This window comes from Scleropages formosus, chromosome 14 (assembly GCF_900964775.1).
Source record: "Scleropages formosus chromosome 14, fSclFor1.1, whole genome shotgun sequence".
Classification (NCBI taxonomy): Eukaryota; Metazoa; Chordata; class Actinopteri; order Osteoglossiformes; family Osteoglossidae; genus Scleropages; species Scleropages formosus.
The window spans coordinates 15916354-15933153 of NC_041819.1; the positions used below are offsets into that span (position 1 = coordinate 15916354).

General features: G+C 42.7%; 1 protein-coding gene across 1 annotated transcript; it reads right to left on the reverse strand.

Moving 5' to 3' along the window:
- On the reverse strand, nt 1–15734 carry las1l (LAS1 like ribosome biogenesis factor). Its single transcript, XM_018728615.2, has 13 exons — nt 15384–15734; nt 15048–15173; nt 14089–14158; nt 13917–13998; nt 12782–12949; nt 12561–12607; nt 10352–10455; nt 7797–7882; nt 7502–7708; nt 7069–7216; nt 6225–6574; nt 5756–5906; nt 1–555 (listed from the first exon to the last, which is right to left on the reverse strand). Exons 1-13 carry the CDS (start codon nt 15527–15529, stop codon nt 465–467), a joined length of 1776 nt encoding a protein of 591 aa, XP_018584131.2. The 5' UTR covers nt 15530–15734; the 3' UTR covers nt 1–464.
- Between the last annotated feature and the right edge of the window lie 1066 nt (nt 15735–16800).

Here is a 16800-nt window from a genome sequence, read left to right on the forward strand (position 1 = left end):
CCCCCTGTACCTTCAGGAGCTGAGTCAAGTATAGAAAGGCTTAAGCCAGCTGTAGGAACTGGGCATACAGGAGGTCTCAACCTAGTAAGATGCATTAATTAAATGCACATCACTAAAATACCTCCAATTTTGTCAGTTGCTGTAACTGCACTGAAAGCATACAGATAGTGTTTTCCTGACATTTTGCAACAATTTACATCACAAAGCACCTGTGCATGTAAATTAAGACACTTATGCAAAAAATTTGGGAAATTGCTTCATGTTGCCTTTGACAAACTAAAAACAGTTATGTATATTCCCACTTTTGCACAATGTTAGAGCAATAATAAAACTAGCATAAAAACATAAAAGAAACTGCCAGATTTACATTCTCAGACAGTACTGAACACATACACGAAAAAAACAGGTGCATTATGGGAGGCATCCTCTCTCCAGCTGGGTTTCCCCAGAACAGCAGCACGTGTTCAGAACAACTGCAGGCCAGATTTGAGCTTGCTGAGGTCGCTGTGTGTCCAGAGTGGTCCATCGGAGCTGCAGCGACTTGACCCCGACGCACTGCAGAGACAACAAGCAGCACCACTGTTAACGAACCCAATACTATGAAAAGCGAGTCAGCAACGGAATGTGATGAGTTCTTTTTTCAGCCCGACTGTGCATCGGTTCTCACTGACAAGTTCAGGAGGGGATACAATCCAGTTCCAGTCAAGCAGGGAGGGGCAATGGGATTCGAACCTGCAACCTTCACATGGCAATGGGTTTAAATCCTGTAAACTGGTTCTGATAAATTTCGAGCTAAGTTAGTATAAAGTAATCCACAACTTATCAGTAGTTCCTCAGTTGGACATGTGCGTTTCAGCATTACAGATTACATATAAGAGCTCCGGAATTGCTACTACGTGTGGTCCACCTTTTCAGTGGACAGAACAAATGTCTAAAATGCAAATTATGAGGCTCCCTGGTCAGGAACCTCTGCTTTTAAAAGCACTGCTGTAAAAACAATACCTTCTAGGAACGACTAACTGAGTCTGTGACTCATAGCATCCAACACGCATGTCCTACTTGACGCCTGCGATTCCCCTCGACTCTGGTGGACCCCCGTGTCCCCTGCTGGACCCCTGTGTGTTCCCTTTATTTTCCTATCAAGCTGTGGCCTGTAGGGTAAAACTGAAAAGCCGAAATGTGTCGATTCCAGTGAAACTAAACCGGTTAGAAGGCGGCTGTGTGGATCCAGCCTGGGGTTGATCTCAGGAAACAGGTAGCGGTAAATCTGTGCCAGTACCATGCTCTCACACTCCCACACTTCATCAACGCTGAAACCCACAAAAAGCTGAATAAATTACTGCAATTCATTTGGATTAAATCAACCACCTCATTCCTTCACTGACACTCAGAGAAAGTAAATGAAACATTATTTACTTCCTGTAGGTGACTTCTCTGCTCACGGCTCCCCGAACTTCATTATTACTTCCTTCAGCTGATTCTTTTCTCCAAAGGAAACTTACAATGTTGTTTATACTCCCCCAATCAAGGGGGCTAGAGTAGAAGGTGGGGAGATAGAACCCAGGGCCTTCAAGGGCAAGGAAACAACTTATAACCAAGGGATGCGTTTCCAAGATAGACTTTGCACCACCACAAGCTGTACTGCAAAAGCAATTATTGAGCGGTGGGTGGTTACTGCCAACGCACACTTTGAAATATTTTCACTGGTGTGCATTTCCCCATGTTCACTCACTGCTGTACAGGTGGTCCTCGACTGACGACCAGATTCTGTTCTGATGATTGCGTTATAAGTCAAAAAATCCCCTTAGACTACTCATAACGATACATAAATAATGTGCACGGATGAATGCTACATTTTTCACCCATCTCACATATTGTTAAAATACTGACAGAGTAACAACAATATAAGTTGCAGAACAATTATCAAGACTGTAAATACTGCACAGTACCCAATGAACAATCAATAGCCACTTTTTCCACTTGCTAGACATAACTTGCAAGGAATCACACATGAAATGTTATGTAAACAAAATGCGATCACTGCTGGAGACCAACAATAACAGGCAAGACACGGGTGCCTTGCGCCAGCACAGAAGGCTGATGTTATTGTATAGCACGCAGAGTGGTTGTCGTCAGACCCTAAGACCAAACACTGGGACTCAAAAGTAACACGAGGCCGCTGGGATGGCCGTCGCCAGTCGCACACGTTGAACTCGAGGGCCACCTGTACATGGTCTCTGGACACTGTGAAGGTTCCACACCAGAAGACACTGTAATAGAGCAGAACCTGGGGCTGTCTCCAGGGTCCTCTCTCTACCTTTCAGCCGTTACACTTGCAGTGATGGATTTCCACTCCAGACACGCGTCATAACCACGCAACACTTCATTTAATAAAGTTACATTCCTCCCACCCCCTTCTCACTTCAGACAGGTTACCTGGCAACTTCCAATAACATCTGCAACACTGGTCACCCATCAAGGAAAGGAAAGGAAAGGAATCTATCCGTTTTATTGTTAATGTTTCTGAAAGACTCAAGAGCCGCAGTCCTCCTGTTGAGGCCCTCAGGAAAATGCATCCTACCAGTACCTACACTTAACGTGTCCACGTCAACGCCTCTACAGACAGCAATCAAAAAAAAAAAAAGAAAAAAAAAAAAAATCCAGCAGGTAACTTTCATCTTGTGATAAAAGGACCCAGGTTCGAATCCCCAACCCCACTGTAGAAGCCTTGATCAAAATAATCCCTGAAACGCTCTGGTAAATATCACCAAGTACTATAAACATAATACCTTAGTACCTTAAGTCACTTCAGAGAAAAGCACCCACTAAATTAATTAATAAGAACACATTTAAAACTTTGTCTAATGCAGAAAACTGTTCTATGATCAAAGAGTTTCCTATTCATAAAAGATGGATTCGGTTCCCTCAGATATTTGAAAATGGGTGACAATTTCGAAATATACACATTCTCTGAAATTTTCAAAAGTCAGAAAAGGGGATATAAGCATGTCATAAAAGAGGAAGATGAATTTCACCTCTGCCACTTGTCATGTGTGTAACCAACGGCCCAAGTCCCCCTTTACAGAAGAGACAGGCCGTGGCTTACTGTCACTGAAATTCAGGGGAACACTTATGACCAACCACTCCTTGTTTTTTTTTTTTCCTCTCTCCTCTCTGTAACTTGAGATAAATGACGTCTTCATGAAAGTGACCGGGGGGGGGGGGGGGTTGTGCAAAAATCCCCTGGTGTATTTGACTGAACTACCCTAAATTTTATATGTACCGTACCCCCTCCTCCACAGTTATGCAAGTCCACCAGCTCCATCGAAGAATGCAGGTTTCAGAAGAGTTTCATAACCACCACCTGGTCCTCCAAACACAAGCCCACGTGAGACACCTGCAGTGACCATGACAGTTGGCGAGAATGGAGCAAAACCGGTCAGAGACAAATGAAGCCACGACCCCAAATTAGATCACCCGTCTCAAGCGCAGGAATGCAATAATGGGTGCATCATAATGGGAGGGAAGAACTGAAGCAAAGCTCAAGACAGGGAAGTAATTTCACTCCGTGTGCGATGTCTCCCTCAAGCACAGTTGAATCGAGTTCATTCTTCTTGACCGCATTACTCATGGGAAAACTGACAGGCAGAAGGGACTGAAGCTAAAGAAATGAACAAGAGGAGACTGGGAATTGAAATATCTGACCTCTCAAAACTTCAGCTTCGTCATAACGGCAATATAGCTCCACCTGCACCTGCAACGTGTGTGGAATCTCCTGTGCACCACATCTGTACCCTGCCTCAGGTCGAGTCTCTGCTCCGTCCTCTTGGGAATTCTAGGTAGATTCCAACAATTATAACCATTTCATATACCATTAGAACCATTATTAAATTAGTCTTTTTGCTGTTCTTTTTGGCCATGTTGGTGCAGCGCAGCTTTTGGATTTATGAAACCTTTGGAAGCATTTAGTCCATATTTAAGACAACACTGGACATTTGGCTGAAGCAAACATGGAACTCCTTCATCAGTCCCTTAAAGCAAACACTAAGAACATCGAAATTCGAGAATAGCACATGAACTCCTCAGTCCCATGATCAAGAGAACTAAAATGTGCCATGTCTTCTGGTCGAGGTGACCAACTTCTCTTACTATCTCTTTTTTAATTTAAAGAGGAAGTACATGTTAGCTCAGCCTCATAGCCGCAGGAAACAGTGTGAGGACACAAAGCCACCAAACTTTCTCATGTTCTGCAGATGCATGACTGACTGGTACAGTGTAGGGAATTCCAGCTTGCGGTGAACTACTGTCTGACGACTGCCTTCAAAAACTTCTCATTTCACTATGAGACACATTCCATGACCTCCATGTCTTGTCTGAGTCAAAACAAAAAGAAAACATTGACTGAAACCGTTTCAGTTCTTACTAAAAAAGATTAAGACTGATGCACAGGGATTCCCAGGAAAGCAGATGTCTCGACCTCACATGGGATTAAACCGATTCTCATCACCAGCTGGGGAAGAGGGGGTAGGGGGCAGGAAACACAAGCTGCCCTGTTTTGTCCTTGAGTGGGTGGGATTCTCCTTCCCTCATTGCTCACGATGACACCTAAGAGTTGAACAGAAACCTGCAGGGCTATGACTGCGATCAAAAAAAGAAAAAACAGTGAACGCTGCAGTCCGGAGAAAAAAATAATGGAGCCACTGACCATGAACAAACTGGGAGGGAAAGGGGTTCTAAAGTGAGAGAGACCCTCAAACAGTCCATTCCCATAGGAGCTTTTTCACAAGTGTAAAGCTTGTTAGTGGGGCAGTGAGCGCAATCTCCTTGTGGGGAAAGGATCCACTTACGAAACAAAACGCAGTACAGTTGCAACACTGTTGGTGAAGGTATCTACCCTGAACTGATACAGAAAAAATACCGTTGTGTAACTACACACATCGTCCTCCACTTATGACATGTTTATGCCTCCTAAACTTGAATTTTTTAAACACTTAACTGTAAAACTTTTGCTAAAGGATGCTCAGCCCAGTCTATAAGAGTCAAAAAGACCTTGTTAATCACAGATACACGAGGCGTACCAACTGGACCGGGGAAACACCTTGCCGAGCACCTGATAAGGATGTGAGCGTCATGGCAGAATTTCCAAATCCAAAGCAAATACATAAAATCAACTTCCTCCTATCACATTTCCAAGCAGAGACCTCCTGTCCAACAAGAGGAACCAGAACATTCGATAGATTAAATGAAAGCCTCCAGGTGATAAATAAGGAACTGCAAATCTTAGACATGAACTAGACATCAAATTTCACAAGGGAACTCACCAGCAATAATTACATGTGTTTTTTTTTAATTTTAAAAAAAAAAAAAAAACAAACAAATGATCAAACAGTAATTTACTTATATTAACCACACCTCATATGACTTTCCCTAGACTTCTGGAAACTTTTAAAACAGAAGTTTATTATTTATCAGTATCAGCATTTATTCCCTTATTTTACTTTAGATTAGACCTATGGAATTCATGGCTTGTAAGAAGTTTTATTAAAAGCAAGGTGTTACCTGCATCTGGTAAAATGTATCACTGAATAGTGAAGTCATTTTATTTTTATTGATTTAGCTGATGCTTTCCTTAAAAGTGACTTTCATTGTTAAGATACCTATTATTATTTACTCCATTTATAGAAGTGGGTAATTTTACTGCAGCAATAAGTTAAGCATCATGCTCAGGAGTCCAATGGCAGCAGCTCCAACTTACCTTGGAAACGTATTGCTCAGGGCAGCTCTGTCCACTTCTATGTGTTGATCAAACACAGACATGATTGAGTAGTTCTCTGCCATCAGGTATGAAGGATCTTCAGACTGACCTGGGACTTTTCCCAGGGGATAATCTTTCCACTTCACATTATCTAGTGGGGGGGTGCATGGCAGAAACCGTTATTAACCCATGCTGGAATGGACAGTAATTCTGTAGTGAACACACAGGGCACCTGTGCAGTTATTTTTCCAATCAACACACAATGAGTGACTGTCCTGTGATGGGCAGGCATCCCATCCAGAGCGTACCGTTTCACACCCCCTATTCCCACATGCAGCCACTGACACTGAATCGATCAGCATGCATAAGCTGGTCTCTGCCTGCTTTGTTCAGATGCTCTCATCTTTACATTTTGCATACAAAGTCTGGAAAATGCTTCGGACAAATTATTCATGCTCCTCTTGCTCACCTGTGCAAACCTGCCAGGGCGAACCCCTTAGGGCAAGTGCTCTCTCAGTTAGAACATCCTGACTGAGCTGCTCCTGAAGGTTCTCTGAATCCTCATGCGTGTCCGATGGGAATAAGGGAGTCCGGACTAAATGAGACGAACTGCCAGGGTTGAGGGTGGTGGTGCTGGCACGGGAACCCAGCTGGACTGCCCTCTGCAGACTCTCCACTGTGTAGATGAGCTGCTCTGGACTCTCTGTGCGTGAGGAGCAAGTCCAGTCATGTAGGCCCCCCTGTGTGTAGATGCGGCAGAGCTGGAGCAGCTTCCTCTGGGTGTCCGAAGGTAACGGGAACTCCATGTTCTCCAGGATTCTGTACAAGCCAATCAAGCAACACTTTAAATTTTTAACAGGACTTCGGCCTCATATAGAATCATAAAAGCCTAAAATTTCAATGCAATGTAGCAAATATAGTTTGGGAAATAGAATTAATGTGTCAGTAAATGTGTCCTCTAGAGTGAACACTTGCATCTAAAGTTAAACAAGGACACTGACCTAAGGATCTGTTGAGTTGCGCCACCAAATATACGTACAAAACTTTCAAAAAAGCAGTTCCTCTTCAATACTATCAATCTCGAAAAACCTCAGAGGAACATGTATGGAGCTCCTAACCGTTAGGCGAATGGTACAGGTAGAATAAAAACTCCACAGAAAGAGTGGTCGACAGCAGAAACGGGCCTTGAATGCAACTGACCTCTGCGAATACAGAGGTAAATGCAGCCAGATCTAATGCACCAAGAACGCCAAGCCAGAAGTGCTGCTTCTTCAACAGAAGAAATCTGCATGCAAACAGGTGAAAACACCTACTGCTGGAGAAGATGAGGTGAAGCCATGCATGGGGAATCCAGGCAGAGGGGCAACAGCTGCTCCCATGGCAGCGTGAAGGGCTTCGGAAGCACCTTATCCCTGAGCCGTGCTTTCTTCTGAGCTTTTGACTCATTAGGGTCTGGGTTTTCTGTGAAAAATAAAAGTAATTTCTAGATATAAATTTTGATATGCAAGCTCAGCCCTAGTGAACTGAAGCCCTGCAGGTTTCTGACTAACCTTTCGAGCTGGACATCAGTTTACTAAACAAAGAATTCAAGTTGGGTAGATAATGTCCTAAAAATAAACTTATGCAATGAGTCATGTATATTTTAAAGACTGAAATATCCAGAATTATCCAGAAAAATGTTGGAAAAACTGGTTTCATAAAGTTGTTCTGTTCTAGCAGTGTGCAAGAGCAACACCAAAATCGTACTGTGGATGCAGCAGGAGATGATCTCAGAGATCCACCCTGCAATGTAGCACATCCTGTGCTGGGAGAATTCCCCAGAAAGCTGCAGCTCGCTGAAGAGCTTCTCCAGAAACAGCTGAACAAATGTGTGAGTGGAGAGTGTTTTGAAGAGCGGCTGCCAAAAACGCAGGAAGAGGCGGGGCACACGGGGGTCCGTAGGGTCAGTCCCATCTGAAATGCAAGAACAAGCCTCCGGGTGACCCTTCAAACAAGGCTACAGTTCGTCTGCACTGTGACCAAGAGTCAGATGGTCTCTTACCTGTTGGGTCTATGTCCAGAGCCTCCAACTGATTCACTGTAGGGACCATGAATCCGTCCGCAAGTAAGACATCTACTAAAGTATCACTAAAGGGAAAAACAAAGAGCACTTGCAAGAACTCTGTTCATTCATGTAAAAACAGCAGAAAACACCATTTCTGAGCTCTCCTGGTATATTTCAAGCAAAAAAAGTGATAGTGTCTTGACATGTTAAGAACAGTAGTTCCATCTTCCTGTTATTGATTTTTGTTACATTTTTCTCCAACTTTTTCCCCCATTTCATTTCTATGTGATGTGGAATGAAAGCAACATGCATTTCCATTCCCAGCCAATAGGTGTCAGTAAAATGCACCCAATGCAGTCTCTCTTATTCACCCCACTCATTGGAATGCATGCATAGTGTTGGTAACCAATAACAAGAGGAGCAATGTTGCCCATGTTTCTGGGATGAATCAGGGAACATTTAGCACTGAATAGGAGTCCTGCATAGTATTTATTACAGCCATTTTCAACACCTTTACAGAACCTAGCATGCAAACAAAGAGAAGGGCATCTGTACGATTAAACTTTTACAAATATGTCCATAAGGTTGAAAGAAACCGGGGTGAAGCATGCTGCACGCTTTATTTGATGAACTGGTCACCAATATGGATTAAACAGAACATTTTGGGGATTAGTTTTTTTTTTTTTAATTCTCATAAATGTTAAGAAAATTTTAATGTACTGTAGTTAAAAGTTAACGAGTACAATAACCATTGGAGGTTTTTACACAAAGTAGCCAATGACTTTACAGATTGTGATTCAGCAGTAAAAGTGACTTTACTAGCAGATATATGAACAAATTGAGTTTTTAAACAGACTTCTAGTCTCAGTTACATCTGTAAAGTAAGGAACCAGTATATACTCACTTTAGCTTGATACAGTCAACTTAACTATTGATGAAAACAGAGAGATAAGCATATAACCTGAGATCAAGGACAATTCTCACTTCCTCACTGAGACGAGAAACAGAAAAAAAGACTAAAAGCTTAGTTATTAGGGAATTTACATTCATCCATTTAGTAGACATGTTTCTCCACACGCACTTTATCGGCATTAACATTAAAAATAAAAATGCAAAAAACCTGAAATGGCCATTTTAAAGTGAACAGACCTTGAAACAATCCCTCATGCAATAACAAATGACTATTGACAAACAACTCAAATATAAAACTGGCATTTACACACTGGCAAACTGGCAAGAGAAACCAAGACTGGGAAACTATTTTTATAGCAGACAGTATGAGAAAGTTCTTCAGAATAGTCATCTAGATAGTTTTTGAGGTTTAGAGAAAGGCAGTGGTCCTGATATTAAATCACAAAGGTTTACATTTATGGAGGACCATCACATATGTACGTGGAATAACTGAACACTCCAAATAAAACCAGAGAGCTATTAGACTGATCATTACAAAGTCAGTAAATGGCCCCAACAACAACAACCCATCTTCCCCATTTTTATTAACCATTATTTATTAATTTAACTGATGCCTTTGTCCAAAGTGAACTGCGAAGTCAGACTTGTTTACTACAATACTTGTATTTACCAATTTAAAGGGATGGGTAATTTTACTGTATCAATTTGGGGTAATTAACATGTACATTACAATGTAAATTAATTGGCGTAACAGAAATTGATATGGCAGGAGTGGGGATTCAAACCTGGTTCTTCCAATAGCAAGGTGACATACAACCCTTTTACTTTGTGTAGTTTTGCTTTTCAAATGAATTGAACATGCTGGGATGCATAAAGCTCAGAGAAAACAAAATTGCTTTCAGAGAGGGATGGGTACGGTCAAAAAAAGACAACCCCACAGCTAACCACAAACAAACCAGTTGAGAAAACTGTTGAAAGAAGAAAGAGTGTTTCAAAAAAAGAGTAATGTACACTACCACTGAGAAAGAAAGGAAGGAAGGGGGGAAAAACACATAGCAGTATTACTGGTCTCTAAGATGACTCTAAAGATCCCCGGAGTGAGGTGGGACAGCGGGGCACTTGGTTCCAACAAGCATGTGAAGATGTGTTTGGGTCGGTTCGAGCAGAATGCAACAGTATGTGTGCAGTGAGTGTGGGCGGTAGCCAAAGCGGGCTTCCCCAAGTCGAAGAACAGCAGCTGCGGGGCTGCAGTATGTGGGTGGGCTGGCAGAAGACACCAGCTACACAGGATCGCACCAGGACAGGGGTCTGCCACTGGCGGCCAACAGCCAGTTAGAGGGAAATCTTTTTTAAACAACACGATTATTACGATGACTGCAGAGGCAATTCCTTAATCCAAAGCTACTAAAAACTTTACCCACTGACAGAGCTGGATATCTTCACTACACTCAGCACAGCTCTTTTAGAAGGGTGAAGAGGACAGTAAGAGAACATAGCAATTATTGGTATTTGCACTTCAGGTAACAAGTTTGGCTTTTTAACATCTACCTGCAATGTATCGCCTTAAAAAAAAATGTGCAAAATGGTGGAAGATCTTGCGGTGTGCTCCACCATTTGTCTCAGCTCAAAGAAGCACCAACCTGGAGTCCACTGCAAAGTCTTTCATCTGAATAAGGATCCAGGCCAGATCTGTTGAAGGGACGCTCCACAGCTTCTTGTTCTCCTTGTGTAATTTATCAAAGGCCTGCACACAGTGCAATGGAAAACATTCAAATACATTCACAGGAAAGAATTGATCTTCTGCCATGTTGGCCTAATCTTGGAAGATAAATCCAAAGGAATGTGTTTCAGGTAAGCAGGTGACTCTAAACTGCCCTTGGTGCATGAATGTGTGGGTAAACAAGATGACTGTCTGATTCTCCAGCGACAAACCGATGTCTGTCTAGGATGTACCCTGTGTCAAGCCCTTTGCTTCAAGGATAGGCTCTGAACCCCTGTGACCCAACACTGACCAAGCACTTTCTCATCAATGAGAGGTATATCGATTAATACTTTGGCAAGAAAAAAGGCACTTCTACCTTATTTTTCCCCAATTCCAAAAGGAGATTATTAAAATAAAGAAAACATACTGTATTTCATGCACATAAAAGGAAGCAGAAAGATGATCACACTGTTTCAGAAGTCTGTATGAAACACGACCCAGGGTTGCCACGGTCAAGGTGTTGCATGAACATTGCGTTCGAAAGCATCCCTGGCAAAATGAGGACATCAGTGACCTCTGAGTAAGAGGCCGAATGACAAGAGGGAGTGAGGGGAGGAGAAAAACAAAAACAAAACAAAAAACCATATGCCTAATGGCAACTTCATAAGAGTAAGTAAAGCATCATAACAAAGATGAAATTACCATTTGGTAACAAAATACACGAGACACCTCCCGTGTAAAACGCAAACTAAAACTGGCAGTTCTCTCTTGTTCCTGGACTGCAACGGCACTTTACAAAAAAATTAAATAAGTGAAAGAAATGGGAGAGCCTCTGACGAGAAATCTCCAGTCTTCACACACTCTGCTTCCAACTCTCACCCTCCCACGCGGCTTGGCGGCGTCACGAGTAAAGCTGAGAAACAAGGCAACCCAAAGTTATAAATACTGTATGCAGCCAAGAAGAAGCTTCAATCAGACCTACACAAGGACAGGCTGCACATGAATCTGCTGAAAGGCTTGATCTGACACAGGTTCCAATTTAACTTTAACAGCAAGAAAAAGGCTGCGATGCGTCGGCTGTGATGCAGCGCGAGTCTGCTTGAGAGGAGCCCGGGAGATGGACTGATTCCGAGGCCAGATGCTCATGAAGGTATCGTGTGATTTAAGCAGTCTAGGTATCTGTGTCTTAAGCCAAAAGATTCTCTAAAATGGAGCTAAATAAATTTAATTCTTCCTGCTTTTTCGACTTTTTACTTTTCTCTCCCGATTCGGTCCTGACTGACAGCTTAGTTAGTTCACTCATGTCCCACGGCACCTCGGCAGGGAGTGAACACTGGAACACACCTCCGTCGATGTGTGTTCACCGAGGGTAGCTTCCGTTCACTCTGCAGGCTTCATCTGGACACAACAGAGTGGGAGCAGAGCGCCACTCCAGGCCCTAGGAGACGACTGAGTGATTGCAGTCATTGACACGGGAGGCGAAAGGCAGAGAACCTCCAGCCATCTCACATCCCCAGGGAACACAGGGCAGCCTATGCCTCACGACACATGGCATTTCACAGCCTTGAAAGCTACACTGAAACACTGCAACGGCCCCCAACAGCCACCTACTTATAATGATTGTGGCCACTTGTTCACTAACATTTTTGACATTTCACACACCATCCTTGTATTATTACTACTGTTCTGAGACTTACTTTTTCTGTAGGTCCAAGAAGTGCGATGCTATAACCTGTTACATGATCTCCGTACTATGTACATTTTACTGTTTACACAATACATGTTCAGGCTGATGAAGGCATTATGGCGAAACATCGGTGATGTGCAAATTGAAGACTGATTTCGGTACGCTTGTTTGTGCTCTCCAGATGAAAAATGAATGTAGAATTTCACCAAATATGATTACAATTATAAACTATTTGGTATTAAAATAGAGGTATAGAACAACAGACATATCACACAGAAGCCCTACAGTCTACAGGTGGCATTTTTTGATCAGGACTATCAGCTACAAGGAGGGCAATGTAGAGTCACTAGTTCACCTGAAGAACAATCTTTCAGTTGTGGGAGGAAACCCACAAAGACTGAGCTGGACCCAGGTGCTCAGGTTATGACTACTGGGAAACTAAGGACCAAAAAATGATTACCTGAAACTGTTCATTTTCATAAGAAATCAATAATTCTCTGGCTCTCTCTGAAAAGAAAAACAGCAACAATTAAATACCTGCAGTGTATCGAACTGGAAATTCACACCTTGTGAAGAAACTCCCCCCTCGCACATTAACGCACACACACGGGTGAGATATCTTACACAAATTTCAAAATGCTTGGCTATAGGTTACATAAACAGGATAAATTACATTCTTACTCTCACTGTCTACTTTTCTTTTTCTTCGCGCTAGCTCATCTTCCTCTCCTCGTTCCTCATCTTCATCCTCATCCTTTTCCGACTGGGAATCCCAGTGTTCATCCACCTCGCTGCCCAGCTGCCTGGACCAGTACTCCTGCTGCAGCCATTCCAGCACAAACTTACATCCTGTAAGAAGTAAATTTCCATAAATAAAATATCCACTCTGCACGGCAGAGTGTATGGCTAGTGTTCTTCTCAACAACAGAGAGGAATAGCGTAGTAAATATTTAAAAGGTGCATACAGTATAGACATGTAAATGTATATATACACACAAAATTTTAGGTGCCAAATTGATTATTTTTCCATTTCAGGATTATAAGTGTGGTCCTGTAATGTACAGAGCTGTTTGAACATATATGAACCCAAGAGGGATGGTCATCGTTCTTGTAAAAAATATTTAAATAAACTCAACCTTTAAATCAAATCTTAAAATAAATGTATAAATTTGTAAGTGGTGGCGGCACCACGGCACAGCGAGTAGCGCTGCCGTCTTAGTGCCTGGGTGGTGGGAGCAGATGTGGTTTTGATATGGGCTCAGCCTATTTGTTGTCTAGTTCGCATGTTCTCCCTGTGTCTGCATGGCTTTCTCTGGGTGCTCTGGTTTCCTCCCACAGTCTAAAGACATGCTGTTTAAGTGAGTTTGTGACTGAGTTAGCCATAGTGTGTGTGTTTGTGAGAATGTTCATGTAGCAGTGTAAGTCACCTTGAGTGAATAAGGTGTGGGCTGATGATACTACATGGTGTTCATTGGACGCCACTTTGGAGGAAAGCATCTGCTAAATGAAGTAATTTAAACTTAAACTGAATGTATGACTTACACACCTCACTCTCCTTACCTAGTTGGTTTAACTAATGCAAGTTGGGGTTCACCTATATACCTATTATGGCAGACGAACACTGGTTCTCATTAAATAAATAATTTCATGGTAAAACTAAGGGACACAAAGGGTTCACATCCTTTCAGCAGCACTGTACTGTATCCACTTTATAAGAAATATCAAGTATTGATTACAATAAAAGTCTTTTGGGAGAAAAGAACCTGTGGGAACAGAATGAGTTAAAATAATAATAATAAAAAAATGCTTTGTTCACCTCGACGGCACCACTTTAAAGTGGGGAGATTGCGATGAGTTATTTCATGCCTCATGTTCACAATCCATTCGGGAATGTTCATCTGTTTAAAAAAATGAAAAAAGAAAAGCAGTTTTAAACCTGTTACCGTTAATTCAATACATGCATGCACCAGTGGGGTGGGAATGCACACCTTATCTGCTATCCGTCTGAGAGAAATGGCTATCCTCTTCTGTCGACGTTCCGTGATCAAGTTGACAAACCTGAAACACAGAGTCTTAATACCTTCTTGTCATAGAGTGCACATGGTAGAATCTGAAAACAGGTAAAGATTGGGACAAAGTGAATATAATTATTACAAATAACTACTATTAACTTTAATTTAGGAAGCAGCAGCAGGTGGCTTTGTGGTTAAAGCTGACGTGTTGTAGTTGAAGGACCCGGGTTCCAGTACCCTTCCTCATAATTGAGGAGTTTGCTCCAATAAAAGTTACCCCACCATATAAATGGGTAAACAACTAAGTAGCTTTGCCTTGTAAACTGCTTCGAAGAGAGATGTCAGACAAATTAATGAAATTAAATTTAGTTGACAGCTTTTTCTATGGAGTAAGACAAGCAACTTTACAGCGACTTTGCCGTTTACACAGAAGCCAAAGTCTGAACAAAGTGCAAGTACATTGACTAAGGGCACTACAGCAGAGCAGGGATGCCACTAGCTGTCCCTAAGAAATATCTATTGCCACTTGTCACACAACTTATCGGCATCAACATCACCGTTTTGTCTGAAGGAGGAGGAGAAGATTGTGAGGAAGATGTGAATCACATATAACCAATACACTATCAACAGGTTAGAGCTGCTCCCTTTAGACTCAAAGGACTGAGGTTCAAATCCCACCCCTGCTGCAGTACCATAAATTGCTCTAGTAAAGTGAGTCAGCTGTATATATTACACATGGGTAAAGAACTGTAGCTCTGGAGAAAAGCATGTGGTAAATGAATGTATGCAACGTAAGTGTAACCACTACTCCCCCTGCTGTCCGTTTATGTTTTGTTGCTGAATCATTCAGTGAATGAGTGTGTGTGAAATTAATAAATGCTCTCATTCATTCATTAGTAATGACTAAGAGCAGCTTGGCACGGCGGAGGCCCCACCTTACGAGGGCCGTCCCATACAGCAGCACCATGTCATCTGGGTCCAGGTGTCCCGAACTGTCCAGGACCTGACACCTCACCAGCTCCGCTGTGCTTTCCACAGCCACAGGGGTGGCATTCCCAAACCTGCCAACAAACAAACAAACAAACAAATCCAGTCAGTTTCACAGTCACAAGCCAAGGCAGGCATCCACTGAATGCAGAAGAACCCAACACACAAAGTGTGGGACCCAAGGACTTGTGTGTGTGTGTCTACTATCACCCCAGTGCCCCATAATTCTGAGCACTGCGCAATTCTGTGCAGACACGCTGAGTGAACGCGGCCGCCTGCTGCACCTTCCTTTCCAGGCCGAGATGCGCTGAAGGGCCACTTTCTGCAGAGAGGGATCCCTGCAGTAGAGCAGCTCCACGACCTGGTCCCACTCGGCCTTGTTGAGCCACGGTACCACATGGCAGCAGCGGCTCGCCGCTCGGCTCTTCATCGTCCTCCTCACGACGCGCACAACAAAATAAAAGGCACACTACTAAAAACAAATGTATCACCAACAGTGACGAACAAAATTCACATTCCCTCGCTGCTCCGGTTTACCGCAACACAGCTCAATTATCAACGACTTCTATCCTCGACCGGAAGTAGAGTCGGTGTTCTACATGAGTCCGGACTCGGCCTGGACTGTGAAGAAAGGTTCCGTGCATCCACAGTTCCGCTCTAACTCTGAGTGGGTACTCTATATCTCTCCGGAGTAAAATTAGTCGGCAAAGAAAGGTTCCACGCATCAATAATTTCGAGGCAAACCGCGATGTATTCTCAAGAAATAACCATGATAACTGAACTGCACTGTGGCCTTCAAAATCATTGGCGCCCGTTATGGATATGAACAAAAAGCCCGGAGAAATACGTCTATAGAGTAGAAGAAACAGCTCAGATATCACTGCCAAATGTCACGGGCACTGTAAGTTTACCCTAATAAAACTACAGATTTAATAATTATTTCACCATTTTCTGGAAGTATTTTCATATCAGACTTTACAACAAAAACTTACATACTGTAACGACCCGCGTTACTGTTTAAATGTAAATAGTTGCATTATGGGAAATAATGTTAAATGTGTGTAATCACTGGGGGCACTTAGGGGGAAAATGGTGGGGTGACCGTGTCTCCCGGTGTGTTGGAGGGGTCTAGGGGCGCTAAGGGAGGCTGGCTGTAAGCGCAGGCTCTCGAGGAAACGGAGTCCTCGGACCAAGAGCATTATTCCCTTTGTGCTGGTGTTCAAATAAACCGTTCGTTATGAACGCTGCCTCCGCGTCCTTCTTCGCCCCATCCAAACCCATGGTGCTGCGCGCCACAATACTTACAAACATTATTATACTCATGATATATAAACCTTAAGGTATATAATTCTACCCCAATAATAAATGCAGTGATTTTGTTGAAGAAACCCCGATACACAAATAGTCAAATTTAGTTTTTACAAGTCCCACAGTTGGATAATAAGAGACACCAAATTATACAACGATTTTTAAACGCCAGTTCAGTTCAGTTCCTCTTTGTACCATCAAGTCTTTCACTCTGGCCTATGGAGACTCTTCACTGCTCTGAAACCCAAGATGTACTTAGTCTCCCGCCCACTAGATGGCAGCAGCGCACAAAGCGTTAAGCGCTATGAAAATACTGAAAAAAAAAGCCGTAATTATATGACTACATGGTCCTTCACTAGACATCATTTATGGAGTGTGATGAGTGTGAATAAA